General features: G+C 46.9%; 1 protein-coding gene across 1 annotated transcript in view; it reads left to right on the top strand.

Annotated features, from left to right (window-relative positions):
- Positions 1 to 920: 920 nt before the first annotated feature.
- The window catches only part of CDAN1 (codanin 1), a 52,143-nt gene continuing 33,416 nt past the window's right edge, over positions 921 to 19,647 (top strand). The window contains exons 1-4 of the mRNA XM_066572420.1: positions 921 to 1,015; positions 8,710 to 9,398; positions 10,438 to 10,647; positions 11,211 to 11,429. Coding sequence (XP_066428517.1) covers positions 935 to 1,015; positions 8,710 to 9,398; positions 10,438 to 10,647; positions 11,211 to 11,429 — 1,199 coding nt within the window. The 5' untranslated portion in view covers positions 921 to 934. The remainder of the gene's footprint in view (positions 1,016 to 8,709; positions 9,399 to 10,437; positions 10,648 to 11,210; positions 11,430 to 19,647) is intronic.

Raw genomic sequence — 19,647 nt, forward strand, 5'->3', positions numbered from 1 at the left:
AAAGAAGAAAAGAAGAAGCTGCCCGAATGGGGATGCAGGTAAGCAATTTTTTTATTTTTAAATAACAAAGGGATTGTTTTTAACGGGGCACAATGTGGGGGTATGTAGAAAAAAAATGTTTAATTTCGCCGCGGGACAACCTCTTTAAGCTCTCATTCACATTTTCGTGAACATAAATCAATACATAAATCAAAACTGATATCCAGGAATGTGGGCAAAACACAAGAAAACTACATTACAATGAGCCAAACACTGTGGTTAAGGCCAAATGCACATGACGCTGTCGGATTACGCATGCGGAATCCAACCGTTACTGGCCCGTGACCCCCTATGTACCTGTCCGCAGTCGTCTCTTCTGTATTGCGCATGTGCGGGCTGGTGCAAATGCGCAGTACAGAAAATGCAGCAACCAGATGCAGCTTGGAAGGTTTCTATTAGCTTCATTGGAAGGTGTCAGAGTGGAATCCGCGGCCCAACCGCAGTACAGAAGAAAGTGCAGGTAAGCTGGGTCGGTGGGAGCTGGCACGAGCTGATTCCGTGCGGGATTCGCGTGTGCCCGTGTGCATCAGCCTGAATAGGACATGTTGCGATTTTACATAGCGTGTCTATGGGCAGTATTTGCTGTAGAATCTGGAGGCGGACGCTCGCTCCGGACTCTACAATGCAAATACGCCCGTGTGCATTGGGCCGATAGCAGTCAAAACAAAAGAAGAACTAATAAAAACGAGCGCTGATAACGCGCGAGATCAGAACGCGAACGGTTACTTCAGCGTGTTCTCCGTTTGCAACATTCTCTAGGAGTCCCGCCCACAGCAGGCGGTGCAGCAACCAGATCCCGCCCTCTTTCCGCCCTCTTACACGTGTACGTAGCCCCGCCTCCAACCCCGCTCGTCCGTGACGTCACTCAGCCAGCGGTTGGCGCGCAGGGTACAGAATGGCGGCGGTGCTGGAGCTGCTGCTGCAGGAGCGGGTGACAGTGGATGCGGTGCTGCGCTGGGTGACACACACGACGCAGGTAGAGCGCCCCGTGCAGGCCTTGCCTGTCAGCTGTCATGTGTGCCAGAGACCTTCCTGCGCTGCTACTGCCTGGACATGCTGTGTGCCCCGTGTTACTGTGTGCGCTGTGGGAAGGAGGCTTACCTTCAGGAACACTTTAGTCGCGAGTTGTAGGCTTGTGCAGTGACAGGTACATCATAGGCTGGCATATGGGGCAGCCTTGCTAGGCAAACTGCTGTGCCCAGTGCTAGAGACACATGGTGTCACTTGTAGTTCATAGCACTTGGGAGCTAACATGGGGCAACGGGACTGGGTGCTCCTGCAATCCCTGGGCACTGTATAGCCATGTCTTTAGTCACTATGGCAATATGTGGCATCACACAGTGGCCACAATCCCATATGCGGCATGGCCTGCCCTTAATTAGCGGCGGCTGGTAACCTGTGGGCGCTATTCAGGGTTTTCACTCCTTATTCAGTCCATATTTTTGGCTGATGGGTACGGACGGCACGCAGACTCATTCAATTAAATTGGAATTAGACCAAAATTATCCACTATTAAAGTCTATGGGTGCACCCCCCCCCCCCCCCAAAAAAAACAGGTAAATTTAAAAAAACCACCAAAACTGCGAACGCACAATAGCATCCATGTCCACTACATTTTTTTTGCATACCTGGGGTGGGGGACATTTACTAATCGCAGCCGTTCGTGCGCCGATTAGTGTGACTTCCCCTGGCGCACGCCTCTTCATGTTTTCAGCGCATCCCCGGCAAGATCTGAACTTGCGTACATTTTGGGTATCCTTTATACCAGTCTCTGGCGCAGACTATACACCTGTCAGTGTGGGCGGCCACAACACTCCTTGACTAGTCCCGCCCACTTTTCAAAGAAGTGTCGGGGACGGCGCAGAAATGAAAAGGAGTCGGGCTTTCGCAAAACTGTGCGTCTGTTATACAGACGGACATAAAGTCTCCCTTGTGGGTTATGACCGGCGACAGCGCTTGGGCTTTGAACCCTCACCTCCAGAATTATTTGCCGCTGTCGGTTCCCCCGCCGCATCTGATTGCGTGTGCTGCCTGATAGAGAGCTGCTGAGAAGGCTTCGGCATGGTGTCAGTTTAGTGGGCATGACTGGTTGGCATGATATGTCGTCCCTGACATCAGCTAGCGGGTACATTGAAGCGGCAGGGAGAGCGAGCCGTGGCCGCGACAAATTATCAAGGTGTAAAGGAAGGGTTTGGCGTTTAGGAGGGGGGTGGGATTAAAGTATAACTGCACTTTTGACCTGTCCCACCTGCTGAGACCCCCATCAGTAGATAGAACAAGCCACCTGAAGCTGGTGCCACAAAAATAGTCTTTCGTGGGTTGCCAGTTACTTCGTGTGGAGGGCGATTGTTCAGTCGTCGCAAACCATTTCCTGGACAATGATGGCGTGGACGAGAAAAAGTGTCAACTATTATCTATGTGTGTAAATGGACGGACCTCGTTCACTTGTTCCAATGATTTGCTCCGTGTATAAGGACCCTTACAATTAAAAAAAAAACTGTAAAAACCTAAATTTTCATACCTGCAAAACTCCTTTAACCCTTTCCAATCCAATCTCCCTGCCACCCGCATTTTTTCTCAACTCTTATTTATTTTGGGTGGGACAGCGCTTTGTGGATTCCTTGGAATTACTCAACAGAAACGCATAAAAATGAGCTCAAATGATGATTTTATTAGCAATTTTTGAAAATTAAACATGAGTTAATATGTAAATTAGAGTATATTGGACCCCTCTCCTGTATACTTCATACGCAGAAGAGACCTCTGAAGTCGGACCTCTCTTCTGCATAGCGTTAGAAACGGGTGTCAGACTGCGACCGACATGGGAGCTATGCAGGGAAATTTCAGTGTCAACCAAGACTTGACACTGCATTGGAAAGGGTTAAGGGTTATGTTTAGGCAGTTTTAGTTAATCAGGGTTCTGCACTTGAATCCGCACCCCATGTTCTATTTAGTGGCAGCCAGCATTGTAGTTCATAGGGTGCGGATTATAAAGGATGGATGAATTGTTGCCGTGGATTCGCCCCATTGACTGATGCCATCTCTGCGGACCCGGAGGGGCAGCCTTGGATTTCAGCCACAGATCTTTCTGATGGAAACGTCTGCTGTCTGAAGAGATACTCTTAGCCTAATCCGTCATACATTTTCCTGGCGCAGATCTCAGTAGAAATCTGTGCGTTTTCAGTGCAGCTTTCTGTTGCAGACCTGCATTAGCGCAGTTGTGGGCTGCATATAAATTAGCCTCAAGTCAATGGGGTCAGTCCTCCGCTAAACCAGATTGATTCCATTTTAAGAAATGACATCACTTTGCAATTTTGAAATTGGCATACAATAGATGTGCGCTGTGTAGACCACAGCGCGGATTCCCATTCAAATTAATGGGACCATCTGTAAATGCTGCGTAATCGAAATTTGCAATGTGAACATTTCGGTGACATCTAGCAGATAATTCAACGCTGTGTTTACTATGGTTTCAGCAGCACAGTCAGCCAAGGATGCTGGGAAAAAAAAAAAAATCAATACTCCCCTAGCTCTCTGGGTCCTGCCGCTGTTCTCTGGAGCTTTGGGCAGACTTCCGACAGAGGATCTTTTTGCTAGTGACTGGGTTTGAAGACCCTGCCTCCAGCTAGAGATTGCTCTGATTGGCTGAGCCCACAGTGTCAGCAGGCTCAGCCAATCACAGTCAGCTCTGGATGCACTAATAGCAATCATTCATTGAATGGCTGTGATTGGTGCATCCAGCGCTGCCTCTGATTGGCAGAGCTGGCATTTCTGAACCTGTCAGAGCAATCTCTCACTGGGAGGCGGGGATTTCAATCTCCGTCATTAGCAATAGATGCTTTGTTGGCTTGACAAGTGCCCGTCAGCCTGCTAGGAGTTCCGGAGAGCAGCAGCGGGGACCCTGACGGGGCCAGCTGGTGGGCATTCATTTTTTTTTTTTTTTTTTAGGTAGTGCAGCTAGCGCTTGCTTTTAGGGCTGCCAAAAATGTAGTACCAAGTTGTGCCACCTTTTCAGTAGTGCAGAAACCGCTGCTCAATGGGGGATGCAGGGCTGAAGACGGTCAAAGATAGAACATGGATTGCCGTTGAAGCGAATTGGAGCGCTGTACAGCGTTTAGCGCAGTGCTAAATGCTGTACAAAAACACCTTTGTGAGAGAGGCCTAAAAATGAACGGGTCGTCCCTGTTGTATTGCTGTTTGGTTACATATTGGAGGTTTGTTACTTGTAACTTTAAGTTGCAACGTTTTCTTAGCATAAGGCCTCATTCACACGGGTGACACGGCATCGCCGCTAGAAAGTCGCAGTGTCTTCTCGCGTCATTACCGCGACTTTGTAGCACCACGTGAGGATTTTCGGGGGAGGCTTGAAATGTAAGACCTTCCCCGAAAATAAGCCGTAGCTGAAGGGAAAAAACACATCACCTCTCCCGCACTGTCAGCCCGGCCGCACCTTCTCCCCGGGTGCCGGCACTGACCATCATCTACTTCTCTTCTGGCCGGGGATTCAGAAATCCCTGCCTCCTGGAAGTGATGGCTGTGATTGGCTAAGCGTCAGCTAATCACCGCCAGCACTCTGAGTGGCTGTGATTGGTTCAATCACAGTCATTCATCGAGCACTGGCTGTGATTGGCGAAGCATCAGCCAATCACAGCCAGCACTTCCAGGAGGTGGGGATTTTTGAATGCCTGGCCAGACGAGAAAGAAGATGATCAGTGCCAGGACCTAGGGAGAAGATGCGCTGGACTGACAGCGTGTCTAATGTGATGTATGTGTAATTTTTTTTCTGCAGTTAGGGCTTAGATTATAGCTTTTACAGCATTTCCTACTGTCAAAGTTGCATCGCAGGAAAACCGCGTTTTCATGCAATGCAACAGAGAGGGAGGCTCCATAGGGAAACATGGGCTACAAAACCTCACGAGTCACGGGCATATCGCCGGACCCGCAAGGTTTTTGTGTCGTTTTGTAGCATGCTACAAAACATCGCAGGTGTGAAGGAACCCATAGGAAAGCATGGGCTTATCATACATGTGATTTGTAACATTGCTACAAAATCGCGCGACTTTGTCGCCCGTGTGAAGGAGGCCTAAAAGTCAATGGAAAGTATAAAGTGCCACAAGTTGTAGGCTCCTGCTGTTACTTGGGTGATGCTGTGCTGATCTTGTCATACTGTAATGTACCTGAACATAACAGGCTTTGTCTACCTTATTATCTCCTCCTTCTAAGGGCCCTTTTACACAGAACAGATTATTGTTGGATTGTGCAAAACTGAATGAAAATCTTACAGTGCAAACACGATCAGCGACTGACCAGCGAACAATTGTTTGTACGCTTATCTTTGTCCGTTTTAGGCATTCATAAAACCAAACTAGTGCCTGCCTCTGTAAACAGGCAGTCTATGAACAACTGCCTGTTTACTGTGAATGGAGGCGGGCGGAAGAGATCTCCAGCTGCTCTGTCTGCATTCATTGAAGGTTTATCGCTCCTTTGTGAAAGCACAGTAACAGTAATTGTGGGGCGACTGCTGCACCCTAAGCTCCCAACAATTGTCCTGTCTGAACAGACCCTAAACCTTCATTCGCATTTGCTTATTCATGATATTTTCCCAAATGGACCAGAGCATGGAGAAGGTGTAACTATTTGCATTATCCGTATTACTACATCCAATCTGTATTTTTCAGCACTCCTGTAAAGTGTGAGACACTAAACACAATCGGTAGTCTTGTGGATCTAATAGATTGTAATACCAGACCGCAGTGGATTTTGGGGCATTTACTAAGCAAAATACGCCAAAATTGTGACTCAAATAGTGAGAATAAAAAGTGGCATACTTGCAACGTGGTAAACCTGTTACGTATTTTAGACTCTTTTATGCTTAATCAAAAGTATTTTAGACACTTTTAGCGCCTCAGAAAGTCTTGAAAAGTATTTAGAAAGTGGGGGATGAAAAAAAAAACATTTAACATATCTGGCAAGACACATCAAATTTATCATACAAAGGGTGTTATTGTGACACATTTAGCAGTTTATGCCTGTCTGGTTTAGTTAGTAACTGTAGTAATTATAAGACTTCCACAGTTGTCTGAAACCTGATTTAGTGATGGGCCCCGCAGTCCAAATGAATTTTGTTTTGTTCTAAAATGTTGCAGTGTTTCAGAGAGAGAAGTCTTAAATCTGTCTTGCAGTTGGCATTATGTACTGGGCCTCTCTCCATACAGAAATGTTTGCGCACACTAACCTTTGGAGCTGGCTACTAGACCGGGCTAAGATTTCTTCAGGGCTGAGTGGTGACGTATCACATTTACTATAGATCTCTAAGGGGGCCTGGAGCTTTTCTCGCACAGCGAGAATGAGTGACAACGCATGAATATGAAACCAATCAATTTAAATGGTTTCATTCTCATTTGCGATGTTTTCACTTCTGTGATGCTGTGAGGAAAAAAAATCGCAGCATTTCCTGTTTATTGTCAACTGTATTGGCCGCATTGATAGCAATGGGAGAACATTGCGATCCCTTGCTGCAGCTGTGACAGCAGCGGCAGGGGATTGCTTCATCCCTGCAGGGAGTCCACTCATCACTGAACACCCTGCTGCTGCTTTCATAGTGTTCAGGGATAAGGGGACAGCAGCGGCAGGAGATCGCAATGTTCTCCCTATGTTTTCAATGGGGCCAGGGCTGCTGTTGCTGTTTCCATTGAGAGCAAGGTTAAACCCCTGGATGTGACAGCCTCACATCGCTGCAGGGCTGAAGGAATCCCCTGCTGCAACTGTCACAGCTGCAGCAGAGGATCGCTATCTTCTCCCATTGCTTTCAATAGGGCTGGCGCTGCTGCCACCCCATTTAAAGCAATGGGATGAAGGGTTTCACCGCAGTGATGTAAGGCTGCTTTTACATGAAAATGCCCTGCATCCAGGGGTTTTTAAAAGGTTTGCGAGAGCGATATCTCGCCAGTATGCAGGAGCCCTAAAGTGAAAATTTCTTTAAAGGGGTTTTGTCATTAAAACAAAACGTCCCCCAGCTGTGCCCTGCCTAAAGTATGCTCAACTCTCCTGGTGTCCTGAGACACAGCTGATAGCCACAGCCGATATTGGTGGTGACTTCCAGGTAGATGGCCGGGTGGATGCATGTGACGGCTGTGACCAATTAGAGGCTACATCGTCACTTTCCCAAACTCCTGGCATCAATGCGCCCATAATATGAGCGCTGATGCCAAGAGCACTGCTGCTGATGATGTGGCCTTTGACTGGCCATAGTGGTTACATACCTCTGCTTGCCCGTCTACCCAAAAGTCGCTGCCAATACCGGTGGTGTCTGTCAGCTACGTCCTGGGGCTCCAGGAGAGGCGAGTATACCCTCATTTTTTTTATTTTAGGCAGAATTCAGCTTGGGAACAGGGTTTTGTTCAAATGACAAAACCCCTTTAAAGCAACTATCTGGGCCTGGAGAAACAGAGGTGACGACACCAGCTTCTTGGACCACCTGATGCACAATGAATTAGTATGCATCATTAGTCTTAGACACTACATGCTACTTTGACCAGTGCTCTACACATGAGCAGTGACTTCGACTACCACTGCATACTATGCTCAGTGTGCATCAGGTAGTCAGAGAAGGGGTTCGGCCATCTTTGTTTCTCTAGACCTTGAGAGTTGCTTTAATAACCCCAATCTAGTTGGTGAAGCCTCCACTAAACAGTATGTTTTAGCCTTAGTATTGTCACTGTATAGTTACTAGTAAGGTAGTTTTATATAACAAAGCCCTGCAGCCCAAAGATTAGCATTTAAGGGTTTTGTCCAGTTGAAAACTATTGATGACCTATCCTTAGAGTAAAGGCCCATTTACACGCAATTATTATCGCTCAAAATCCGTTCAAATGACCGATAATTGTTGCGTGTAAAGCTGGCATCGTTTACTTAGGCTGAACGATGATTTTAAGGGGAACTTAAAATCCATAGTTCAGCCGCAGAGAGATTAAGTTTCTCTCAATAGACGCATGCTGTGTTCTCCATGGCAGCCGGGGATTACATGGTATTCTGCCAGCAGCCCCCACGAGAACGATGCAACTGTGTGCACAGCTCGGTGTGTGACTAATCACACCCTGGGCTCTGCAAACAGCTCCTGGAGGCCCTTTTTTATGCAAATGAAGACGATAAATTGTTAATGGACATTAGTGTCCATTAACACTCTATGCAAAAAGCTTGCTAAAACTTTCATTTGTTTGGAAGATTATCTTCGTGTGTAAATGAGCCTTTAGTCATCAATCATAGATTAGTGGCTATCTGCTGCCTGGAATCCCTGCTGATCAGATGTTTGCCAGGCTGGTGTGCTCATGCACTGAGCTGATTTTAGCAGGAAGCAGACCGCTCCGTTCTCTCAGCTGTGGTCAGACTTGGTTTTAAACTCATTCACTTCAATAGTAATTTAGCATGTAATGCCAAGGCTGGCCACTGCCGAGAGAACGGAGCTGTTTTCTTCCTGCAAAAATCAGCTCAAAGCACACTGGCTCAGAGAACAGTTTATTGATGGAGGTCCTGGGCAGCAGACTCCTACAGATCTTCTATTGATGGTCTATCCTAAGGATAGGCCATCTATAGTTTGCAACTGGGCAACCCCTTTAACCATTACTGCTTATCATTCTATAAATTGTGACTTTAATGCTTGTACATTAACAGGAGAGCCATGTTGATCCCACTCTTGCCTCATTTTACCTGCTTCGGAAGGACTTTGTTCCTTTTCTGCTCAATTTTCTGCGTGAACAGACCTTTCAGATTCTGAGTAATGGGCCGTCAACTCCTGCAAAAACTCCAACTTCAAAGACTAGTGCAAAAGCGGTTAACGCTGGCAGCCAAAGACCCGTAGCAGAGAGGAGAACGAACAGTTCACCTGGACATCGTGGAAGCCGAATTCAGCTTTTTGCACAAACTCCCAGTAGTTCACGTGCTTCAGATACATCTTTTCTGTCCCCAAACTCGACATCCAATGACTCCTCTTTTATGGTCAGGTCAAACTTTAGTAGAACAACCTTTCAGACTAGTCCTAATTCCAGTTCCAGCCCTGTCCAACACCATAATGAAAAGCGATCAGCACAAAAACCAAATCTTGGGAACTTTTTGGTGCTTACTCCAGAAGGACACACAACTAAACGAGGAAGAAGAAAGAGCAGTACATCTAATCGTCATGCTTCCAAGGACCTCAGCAGACGCTCTTTTGAAGATGAGGTGCAAGGAGAGAACAGTCCCTGGAGTATGCAAAGAAGAAAGCAAGGCAGCACTAATACCAGCACCTCACCTGCTAGTACCCAACTAAATCTCAATAATTTGGAAGAATTTCCTCCTATGGAAGCTGTCTGTGAGTCTGCAAGGTGAGGAAATGAGGATTTTTCTCTTATGTTATGTTTTATCTAGGTTGTCTCCTCAAAGGCAACCAGTACACTCATAGTTTATATCGCTCTGCTGACCAGTGTAGGTGTTATACTTGATAATTACAACATGTATGAAAGTGGTGAAGGAACTTGTACAAAATCCACACCAGCTATGTACACTCATTGTAAAAAAAAAATCCCTTCCCTAGAAGGAGTTGTGGGAATCGAATTAAACTTTCTATGTGTGATTGTAACATTTAAATGAGTAAGTGATTACAATATCAGAGCAAAATGATCATTTATTGCAGAAAACTGACCCCTTGAAGGGAGGCTCTAGTATCCTGTTGTATCGCCTCTAGCTTTGCATTTTTTAATTAGAATGCTGTATCTTTCTTTGGCATAATTTATTGAATCCATCATTTTATTGCAGTATTGTGACCTGTGAATGTTTTAGATTTCATTTATACTGAAAGATGATTGCTCAAAAATTGCTCAAACGATAGTTTGAGTGACAGTTTTGAGCGATCATCTTTGAATAGTCTATAGTATCTAATTAGCTACTAAAAAGCTATGCAGGCAGAGCGGGACACCGCCGCTATCGCTTGGCGAACAATACAGCTTTTTGCATAAGCAAACAGCTACATTCCGTGCTTACAGCTCGCCTCCCGCTGTGAACTACCAGCGGGACGCGAGCTGAAAGATTCTGATCAGCATTGATTCATGTAGTCGTTTAAACGACTGTCGGCCTGTGTAAAAGGGCCATAAATCTATGAGTGTGCTATAAAAATTATTTCTGTTATGTCATTTGTTACCTTTTATTTGTATCAAACCATACTGTTTTACTTCATCTTTTATTCCCTCATTTACATGTATTACATTACAGGTATGTAATGAACTATGAGGAGTAAGTTGTTATTGCAGCCATGTATCATCCTGCTCTTAATGAGACTTTAGTATGGACTCTGATATACCAAGGCTTCGGTAATATGAGACTATAATTCCGTTTTTGATTTAACATGAAACTTTCTGCTTTGTTCAGTAAATCAATACCATCACGAAGGATCAATCCAACGCCGGTCAATGATGCCCATGCCAAGTCAAGGCTATGTTTTACATCCACACCAATTAGTTCTTCCAGTATGGGGCACAATTGCACAGGAATGGATGTATTTACCAGTGTTCAAGAAGGTGTCTGCACCTCTTATAAAGGAAGCTTACGTGAAGAGAGGGAGATACTGCGCAAAGAAAGGTATTGCCATTTTAAGATTCTCCTAAAAGATTTTCTTGAACTAAAGGCCCATTTACACACGACTACTGCTGAAAAGCCATTATTAGAGCGATAATCATTGTGTGTAAATGCTCCCATCTTTCACTCTTTGGTTGAATGATGATTTTTAGGTGAGCATAAAATCCATCATTCAGCCGGAGAGAAGATAACACAGACTGAATGCTGTGTTTGCCTTTCATGGTGCTGTGTATTCTCCACGGGAGTGCTGATTACATTGTATTCAGCTAGCAGCCTCCCAGCAGAACAAAAGAGCTGAATGCAGAGAGGAGACCACCTGCTGTTCTCCGCATAGAGGTCCTGGAGGCTTATTTACATGCAAATGAAGGTGATAAGCTCCTAATGGACATTAGTGTCCATTAGCAGCTTATGCAAAACAATAGCTCAAAACCTATCTTTTGATGATCAAATTATCTTTGCGTGTACATGGGCCTTAAGAAACGCGTCTGTTAAAGATTCTTTAAGTAGCTTGTAGGGACTCTCTTCAATGTCATGTTTTTTATACTGGTTTTAATACAATCTTATAGGTCCAAACTACTCCAGCAAACTTCGTCTCCAGCTGTTTTGGATCCTGTCACTCCTACCAAACAGTGTTATGGCAGAAGCACAAGTGTTTCAGCTGATATGATGTCCCACGCTGATCCTGACAAAGTGTTGAGTAAAAAATATCTGAAGGTCCTTGCTGAGCTTTATTCCACTTGCATAACAGGTACTCTTCTCATCTGTCTTTCTGGACCATTTCTATAGTTTAACGAGGTATTGTCTTATAGATTTTGACAGAATTGCTGGCAGGATTCTGCAATTATAAAGTATGATTTCACCACGTATTATGCGGTGAATGGATTCAATGAAAATACATTGATCCATTCACATAAGGCCTTATGTCCACAGCCGATCGATAAAACGCTGCAGGTATTTGTAAATACTAAGTATGCCAGCAGAGACCACTTAGGCTGGGTTCACATGGGGCTGAATTCCAGCAAAATTTCAGCTGTGGGCATTCTGCTGCAGATCAGCCGCGGAATCCCTGCCTCCAAACCTGCACCATTTGAAGCTGGTTTCATCGCGAATATAGAGAGAGTGAGTTCCACAGCGGAAACGGCGACATAATTGACATATTGCGGATTTGTGTTTAATATGACATATTGCGTATTTGAATTCTGCACCGCAAGGTAGTTTCCACACAGGTTTTGTACGGGTTATTTCCACAGCATGTGGATGAGATTTCCCAAACCTCGTCCACTTTGCTGCTACTGTTAATGCAGCAGAATTTCCATGCGGAGGAGGGTCTGCATGGAAATTCTGCGGCAAATCTGCCCCATGTGAATCCAGCCATATGGCTGCGAGTGTACTGCGCATGCCTACGTATTACACCCACACGCAGTGTGACTTTCTTTTTTAAATTCCCTGCTCTGTTTCATAGTGGGGTTGTGTATGAAAACGCTGACCCTATGCAATGTATTGGGTATGGACTGCGTTTGCATACGCTGCCTGTATAAAAGTAGAGAGTTCACACTGCATGGTATGCAGAGAAATAGAGCATGCTGCGATTTATTTCTCGTGCGTATCGCTTCGCAGTGTCTACACGCACATGTGCATGCATCAATGCAAGCCCATTGACTCCATTCACCCTGTATCATGCAGTCGTGCACTGCAAACGTAATATGTGGTGAACATCTGCCCGTGGGCATGAGCCCTTAGCATATATACACTGCGTGTAATAGGCATGTGAAAAAGATTGTAGCATGTTCTATTTCACCGTGTATTACGTGCGTACAGTCCTCTTGTTGTCTATGGGTTGCGTATCCAACGCTGTCCATACGCAATACATTTAGACAGAGCGGGAAATTAAAAAAAGCAAAAAGCACCGCTGTGAGTGTGAGATACATGGTCAAGCACAGTGCACAATCACGGGGATAAAACGATGCATGATCCATTCCCATGTGAAGGCAGCTTAAGGGTCTATACTTGGATGCAATTCAATCTGCATTGACTATATTATATGACATGGGATCCCCTACAAACACACACCTTTGTAAATATAAAATATATGCTTTATTTTTCGCACACACATGAACAGCAATGCCTGTTCTCCACTTTTGTGTCCCCCTCGCTGCTGCTTGAGTAACGGTATACTAGTCTAGCTGCAGTGTTGAATCACATCCCAAGGAGCTTGTTGTACCTGGTTGCGTGAAGTGAGCAACGGTTACAGCTGCGGTGCTAGAAAAGTCTGACACTGTAATGGTCAGGGCTGTGTCAGTGGAAGAGTCTACAGCCGTCTTGGGACTGCCGTGATGGAAGTGTCTGAGGCTGCCTGACGCCTGCACTGGAGTGGAAAGGCAAGTGAACCGGGCTGCAGTGATGTGTTTCCTAGACTCCATCATGGTACAGATGGGAAGCGCATCTGCCCCATTACAGCTGGATGACTCCCACCACTCCACCAGAAATGTCCAATCACTGCACAGCATTGTGTAGGCACAGTGATTTCTTCTTCTTTTAGTGCGCCAAAACAGCCAGTGTTTTAAGCTGTAATTTAATATTGCAATTCTGTAATGAATTTTTTTTTAAAAACTGATTCGTTAAGCACCTGAATGACAAATTAATCAATTTGAATAACGCCGTACTCCTAATTGCTTGTGTTGAAATTGAACTGTTCTTTTCCTGATATTCACCATATGCTGAGATTTGGAACACTCCCATGCACATTTAATGTATATGGCCAGCTTAACTCCCCAAAGAACAGGAATATTGAACTGCACCTCTTTCCTCACAAGTGACACTTGAGGTGTCTGGTAGCAGATACCCCTCTCTCCCTGCAGCCAGAAATATACGACTTGTATTATGTTTAAAGGGGAGTTGGGTAGAAAACTGTTGTCCAAACAGACTATCTGAAGTGTAGAGCCAGCTCTCTTGCCTTATCAAGCGGTATTTGTCCTTAGAACTTAATGTACAGATCTGCCCGACATATGTACAATTTAATAGTATCATAGTATGGAAGACCGAAAAAATACACGTGCCCATCCAGTTTAGCCTATTAACCGCCCAATGTAGATCCTGAGGAAGGCAAATAAAAGCCCTAATGGGGTAGAAGCCAACTTTTCCCGTTTAGGGGGAAAACATTTCTTCTGTATTTCAATCTGGCAATCGGCATAACATATAATATTGTATCGCTCCAGAAAGGCCGGCATCCAGGCCCCTCTTGAACTTTTATTAAATTTGCCATCACCACATCCTCAGGTTGAGAGTTCCATAGACTCACTGCTCTTACAGTAAAGAACACCCTTCTATGTCGGTATAGAAGCCTTCTTTCCTCTAGACGTAGAGAACGCCCCCTTATTACAGTCACAGTCCTGAGTATAAATAGATGATGGGAAAGATCTCTGTATTGTCCCCTGATATATTTATACATAGTTATTAGGTCGCCCCTCAGACATGTTTTCTAAACTCAATAAATCTAATTTCCCCCAGTCGTCTCCACGACAGCACCAATTGAGATTGCCTCCTCCTGATAGGACAGGAACACACTGAGAGGTTAAAAGCTCCCCCCCTTCCCCACTTTCCTCAGTGTCTTCCTGTCCTGCCAGGAGGCAGGATCTCTGAGAGGGGCTGGTGGAGAAGCCAGCCGGAAGCCTACTCACGGGCGGATCGGAGGGCAGTGGGTCAGCCTGTCCTCCCTTCCCAGCCAGACGACTCCCGGGACGCCACATGGGGTGGTAACCCCCGGGCCAGGTTCCTCCCGCGGCGGCCCATGGGGAGTTCAAAGCGGGAGCCTCAGTCCCCCTCCTCCTCCTCCTCCTCCTCGTATAGTGGCAGCGCGGCGCTCCAGGAAGCCCTTTGACGGCGAGGCGTCGCGTGCCCAGCGTGGTGACGTCATCACGCTCGCATCAGGAGCCGCACGGAGGGGGCGGGGCTTAGCGCAGGAGCGCGAAAATTCAAAATAAGGAACCTGAGAGAAGCCAGAAGGTGGACCAGCACTACAGGTCGCAGGGTGTCTGCAGCACCGGTATAGTAATGAGTGCTCCAGCCCCAGAGATAGCTGAAACCTCAGCCTCAGCGGCCGTAAGTAGCCAGTGCGGCAAAAATACAAAATGCAAAATCCAATGTATTGTATATGGAAAAATTGCATATTTACCCGCAAAAAATACTTTCCCCTCTTTGTTTGTCAGGGGGATAAAAAAGACACCCCCCCCCCCCCCCCCCCCCCCCAGAACAAAACCCAAAAAATGTGTGGAGTGCGGGACGAGACTGCCAGCTACGTACCACAGGCCTCTATGCAAGGCATGCGTAGCTAGGCTAGTCAAAGAGGAATCGGGGGGATTCCTGGATGATGTTAGGAAGCTGGTGAAGGAGGAGGTTCGATCAGCCCTAACGTCACAGCTGGCGCCACCAGCGAAACGCCAGGAAAAGGTGTATGTTCCTGACGAGCCTTCCGACTCCGAGAGTTCTATCGGATCGGAGCAAGAGGAACAGGCGGCCGAGGAGTCCTCAGACGATGAGGACTACAAAAGATACCTTTTCCATCAGGACGACTTAACAGAATTAAGTCAGTCAGGGCTACATTAAAAATGGAAGAGCCCAGAGAGCCACGCACCCTGCAGGATGAGATATTTGGGGGACTAGGGGAGAGGCGTAAACATACCTTCCCTGTCCACAAAAACATCATTAAAATTATCCAAAAGGAGTGGAAGAAACCAGACGCAGATTCCTTCTCCGCTAGAGGGGTAAAAAGAAGGTACCCATTTGAGGAGGAAGTTTGCGCAAGCTGGGAAGAGATACCCAAGGTAGACGTCCCAGTGGCCAAAGTAGCTAGGAGGACGAGCTTGCCCTTTGAGGACGCCGCACAATTAAAAGATCCCATGGATCGCAAAGCCGAAGGCCTTCTAAAAAAATCATGGGAGGCAGCAGCAAGCATACTTAGGCCAGGGATCGCAGCCACCTGTGTGGCGCGCACTCTGGGGGTATGGCTCGAACAGCTGGAGCTACACTTAAACAATAAAACGCCAAGGAAACAGATCCTAAATTCCCTACCTATCCTGCGCATGGCAACAAATTTTCTAGCGGATGCCGCGGCCGAAACGGTTAAACTCTCGGCAAAAGCTACAGCCCGATCCAACTCAGCCAGAAGAGTACTATGGCTGAAATCATGGTCAGGCGACTTAGCCTCAAAAAATAAACTATGCGCCCTCCCGTTCTACGGTCAGTTTTAGTTCGGACCAGACCTAGACAAAATCCTGGAGAAGGCGGCCAACTAAAAGAAGGGATTCCCGGAAGAAAAGCCGCAGAGAGGGAAGACCTTCTTCCGAACCCCAGGGCAACAGCCCGAGGCCTACCGAGGCAAGGGCAAGACAGGCCGCTGGAGTTACCCCAAGGGGGGCAGAGGGAGAAATATCCTCTTTGATCCCCACCAGGGGGAGCCCAAGCAGAGACCCTGACGCCAGCTCCGTAGGGCAATTTGCGAAGGCCCATGGATCCCAAAGATCCTACAGCAGGGATACCGGATAGAACTGGTGTCCTTCCCCAGAAGGAAATTCATCATCACAGGAGGCTCGGGGCGACAGTTACACTTACTAAGGCAAAGCGTTCGGGACCTGCAGCATCTAAACGCAATATCCCCCGTACCGCAAAACGAGGAAACTCAGGGCCATTATTCCAGGCTCTTCCTAGTAAGAAAACCCTGCGGGAAACAGCGGTTGATAGTGAATCTGAAGCCTTTGAACACATGTGCCAAGTACAGGAAATTCAAAATGGAGTCCATCTCTTCAACGATAAAGTTGATTCCCAGAGGGGCCTACATGGCGTCCATCGATCTGAAGGACGCTTATTTCCATGTACCGATCCACGAGGGGTCCCAAAGATACCTAAGGTTCGCAGTGGATATGGGCAAAGGAATAGAGCACCACCAATTCAGATGCCTGCCTTTCGGGATCTCCTCAGCACCCAGGATTTTTACCAAAATTATGGCAGAGGTAGCTGCCTACCTGAGAAAAAAGTCGATCTTAATAATACCCTACCTGGACGATATTTTAATAATAGCAGAGTCCAGGAAACTACTAACAAAGCACCTAGAGATAGTGCTATAACTCCTCCAGTCTCTAGGATGGATCATAAACTGGGAAAAATCCAGCTTAGACCCCGACAGGAAGAAGACGTTTCTGGGCATAACGCTCAACTCAGAATCACAATGCTCCTGCCTGCCCGAGGAAAAAATACAAAAAATCCAAAGGCTGGTCGGATCCTTCCTACAGAAACGATCATGCACAATTCGGGAAGCCATGTCTCTTCTGGGAAGCCTAACGTCATGCATTCCCGGAGTAGCATGGGCCCAGGCTCACACCAGAGCTCTACAGGCCTCCGTCCTATCCGCATGGGACAAAAAGCAGTCCTCGCTAGGGACAAAAATGTATATCCCAAACACAGTGAAAACATCCCTGCGTTGGTGGACATTCCCAGCGAACCTGCAGGAAGGGGTTCATTGGCTACAAAACCCAGCCACGCACGTCACAACGGATGCAAGCGCCTGGGGATGGGGAGCGCATGTGGGGAACCAGTTCTTTCAGGGCCCGTGGTCCCAAAGGATAAAAGAACAATCCTCCAATTACAGAGAGCTACAGGCCGTATGGCGGGTCCTACAGCAGTTAGGAAACTCGCTACGGAACCAGCATATAAAGATACTGTCGGACAATACCACCACGGTCGCCCATATTCGGCACCAGGGGGGCACAAGGTCTCCTGCCCTGCAAAACATTTCGCAGAAAATCTTCCACTGGGCAGAGGGCCGGATCCTTTCGATCACGGCAACCCACTTAAAAGGGACGCTAAACCAAAAAGCAGACTTCCTCAGCAGGAGGCAGATAGACCCAGGAGAATGGTCTCTCTCCCGGGAGGCATTCAGAATCCTGACCAACCGGTGGGGGTCCCCACAATTGGACCTATTTGCAACCAGGGAGAATGCCAACGTAGGCAAATTCTTCTCCCTCCGGCCAGGAGATCGTCCTACAGCAATAGACGCCCTAGGCCAGGACTGGGGAAAGGGGCTAGCGTACGCGTTTCCTCCGATACCGCTGATCCCCAGGGTCTTACAACATTTCAGAACCCAGGTATGCACGCTCATCCTGGTGACCCCCTTCTGGCCCAAGAGAAGTTGGTTCGGTCTTCTGACAACATTGAGTGTCCAGGACCCAGTCACCTTTCCGACCTGGACAGATCTGCTATCACAGGGGCCACTGAACCACCCGGGCTTAGACAGACTCCACTTAACAGCATGGCTCTTGAGGAATCCTCACTAAGGGGGAAGGGATTCTCACAAAGAGTCGTAGAAACGGTCCAGCAGAAAAAAGCCGACCCACCTTATCTACCAGAAGGTTTGGAGAAGGTTCTCCTCATGGAGACAGGGAAGGGATTCCGGGGAGTCTATCCCGAGCATCCCTTTGATCTTAGAATTCTTGCAGGAGGGCCTACAGATGGGCCTCTCTCCAAGTACCCTGAAGGTCCAGGTCGCAGCCCTTAGCGCCATATGCGACACAAAGTTCGCGGACAATAGATGGGTCAACAGGTTCTTGACAGCAGCAGCTAGATTACGACCTAGACCCATAAAACTTGTTCCAGACTGGAACCTTAATTGGGTTCTACGGGCCATGTCAGCGGAACCATTCGAGCCGATCGAAGCACTACCGATAAAAATGCTTACAATCAAGACCGTTTTTCTAGTAGCCATCACGTCTACAAGGAGGGTTAGCGAGCTTCAGGCTTTGTCCATTCGCCACCTATTTCTAAAAATCTCGGATTCCAAATTAATAATTAAAACGGACCCTGCCTTCATGCCAAAGGTGGTATCACATTTTCATAGGTCCCAGGACGTAATAATTCCCTCATTTTTTAGCAAACCAAAAAACGAGGAAGAAAAAACCCTAAGCTGCCTGGACGTCAGGAGAGCAGTCCTAGGCTACATAGATGCGGCAAGCCACTGGAGGCGGGACGACAACCTGTTCATCCAGTTCAGTGGCCCAAATAAAGGGAACAAAGCGGCAAAAAACTCCATAGCCAGGTGGATCCGCCTGGCCATCATAGAGTCCTATAAGGCCCTCGGGAAGGAAATCCCTTGAGCTCTTAAAGCCCATTCTACAAGGGCAGTAGCATCCTCATGGGCCGAACATAGCTCAGCTTCGGTCGAGCAGATATGCAAGGCCGCAGTCTGGAAAAAAAACCCACACGTTCATTAAACATTATAGGGTAAAAGTGCAGCAGGACGAGGACATGGCCTTCGGCCGCAAAGTCCGCTCGGCAGCAATCCCACCCTAATAAACTTTAGTTGGTACGTCTCAATTGGTGCTGTCGTGGAGACGACTGGGGGAAAAAATGGATTATACCTACCTGATGATCAGGTTTCCAGGAGTCTCCACGACAGCACCCGTACCTTCCCCCCCTAAATGGATAGAAAGAAACTATAGAATATAATATAAAAAACAAATATATAATATAATATAATTTTATAATCAACAAAAAAACCCCGGTTAAGGGAAGAAATTTAAGTTGAGCTCCTACCCCGGCAATTCGTTAGAATCCACTGAGGAAAGTGGGGAAGGGGGGGAGCTTTTAACCTCTGTGTGTTCCTGTCCTATCAGGAGGAGGCAATCTCAATTGGTGCTGTCGTGGAGACTCCTGGAAACCTGATTATCAGGTAGGTATAATCCATTTTTTTGATAACCTCTCTGGGTATTGTAGTCCACCCATTCCATTTATTACTTTAGTTGCCCGCCTTTGTACCCATTCAAGCTCCGATATGTCCTTCAGTACCAGTGCCCCAAATTGTCCACAATATTCCATGTGTGGCCTGACCAGTGACTTGTAAAGAGGAAGAACAATGTTCTCATCATGTGCCCCTAGACCTTTTGATGCACCCCATGATCCTATTGGCTTTGGCAGCAGCTGCCTGACACTGGTTGCTCCAGTTAAGCTTCTCGTTAA

The sequence above is a fragment of the Eleutherodactylus coqui genome, chromosome 6 (assembly GCF_035609145.1).
Source record: "Eleutherodactylus coqui strain aEleCoq1 chromosome 6, aEleCoq1.hap1, whole genome shotgun sequence".
In the NCBI taxonomy this organism is placed as follows: Eukaryota; Metazoa; Chordata; class Amphibia; order Anura; family Eleutherodactylidae; genus Eleutherodactylus; species Eleutherodactylus coqui.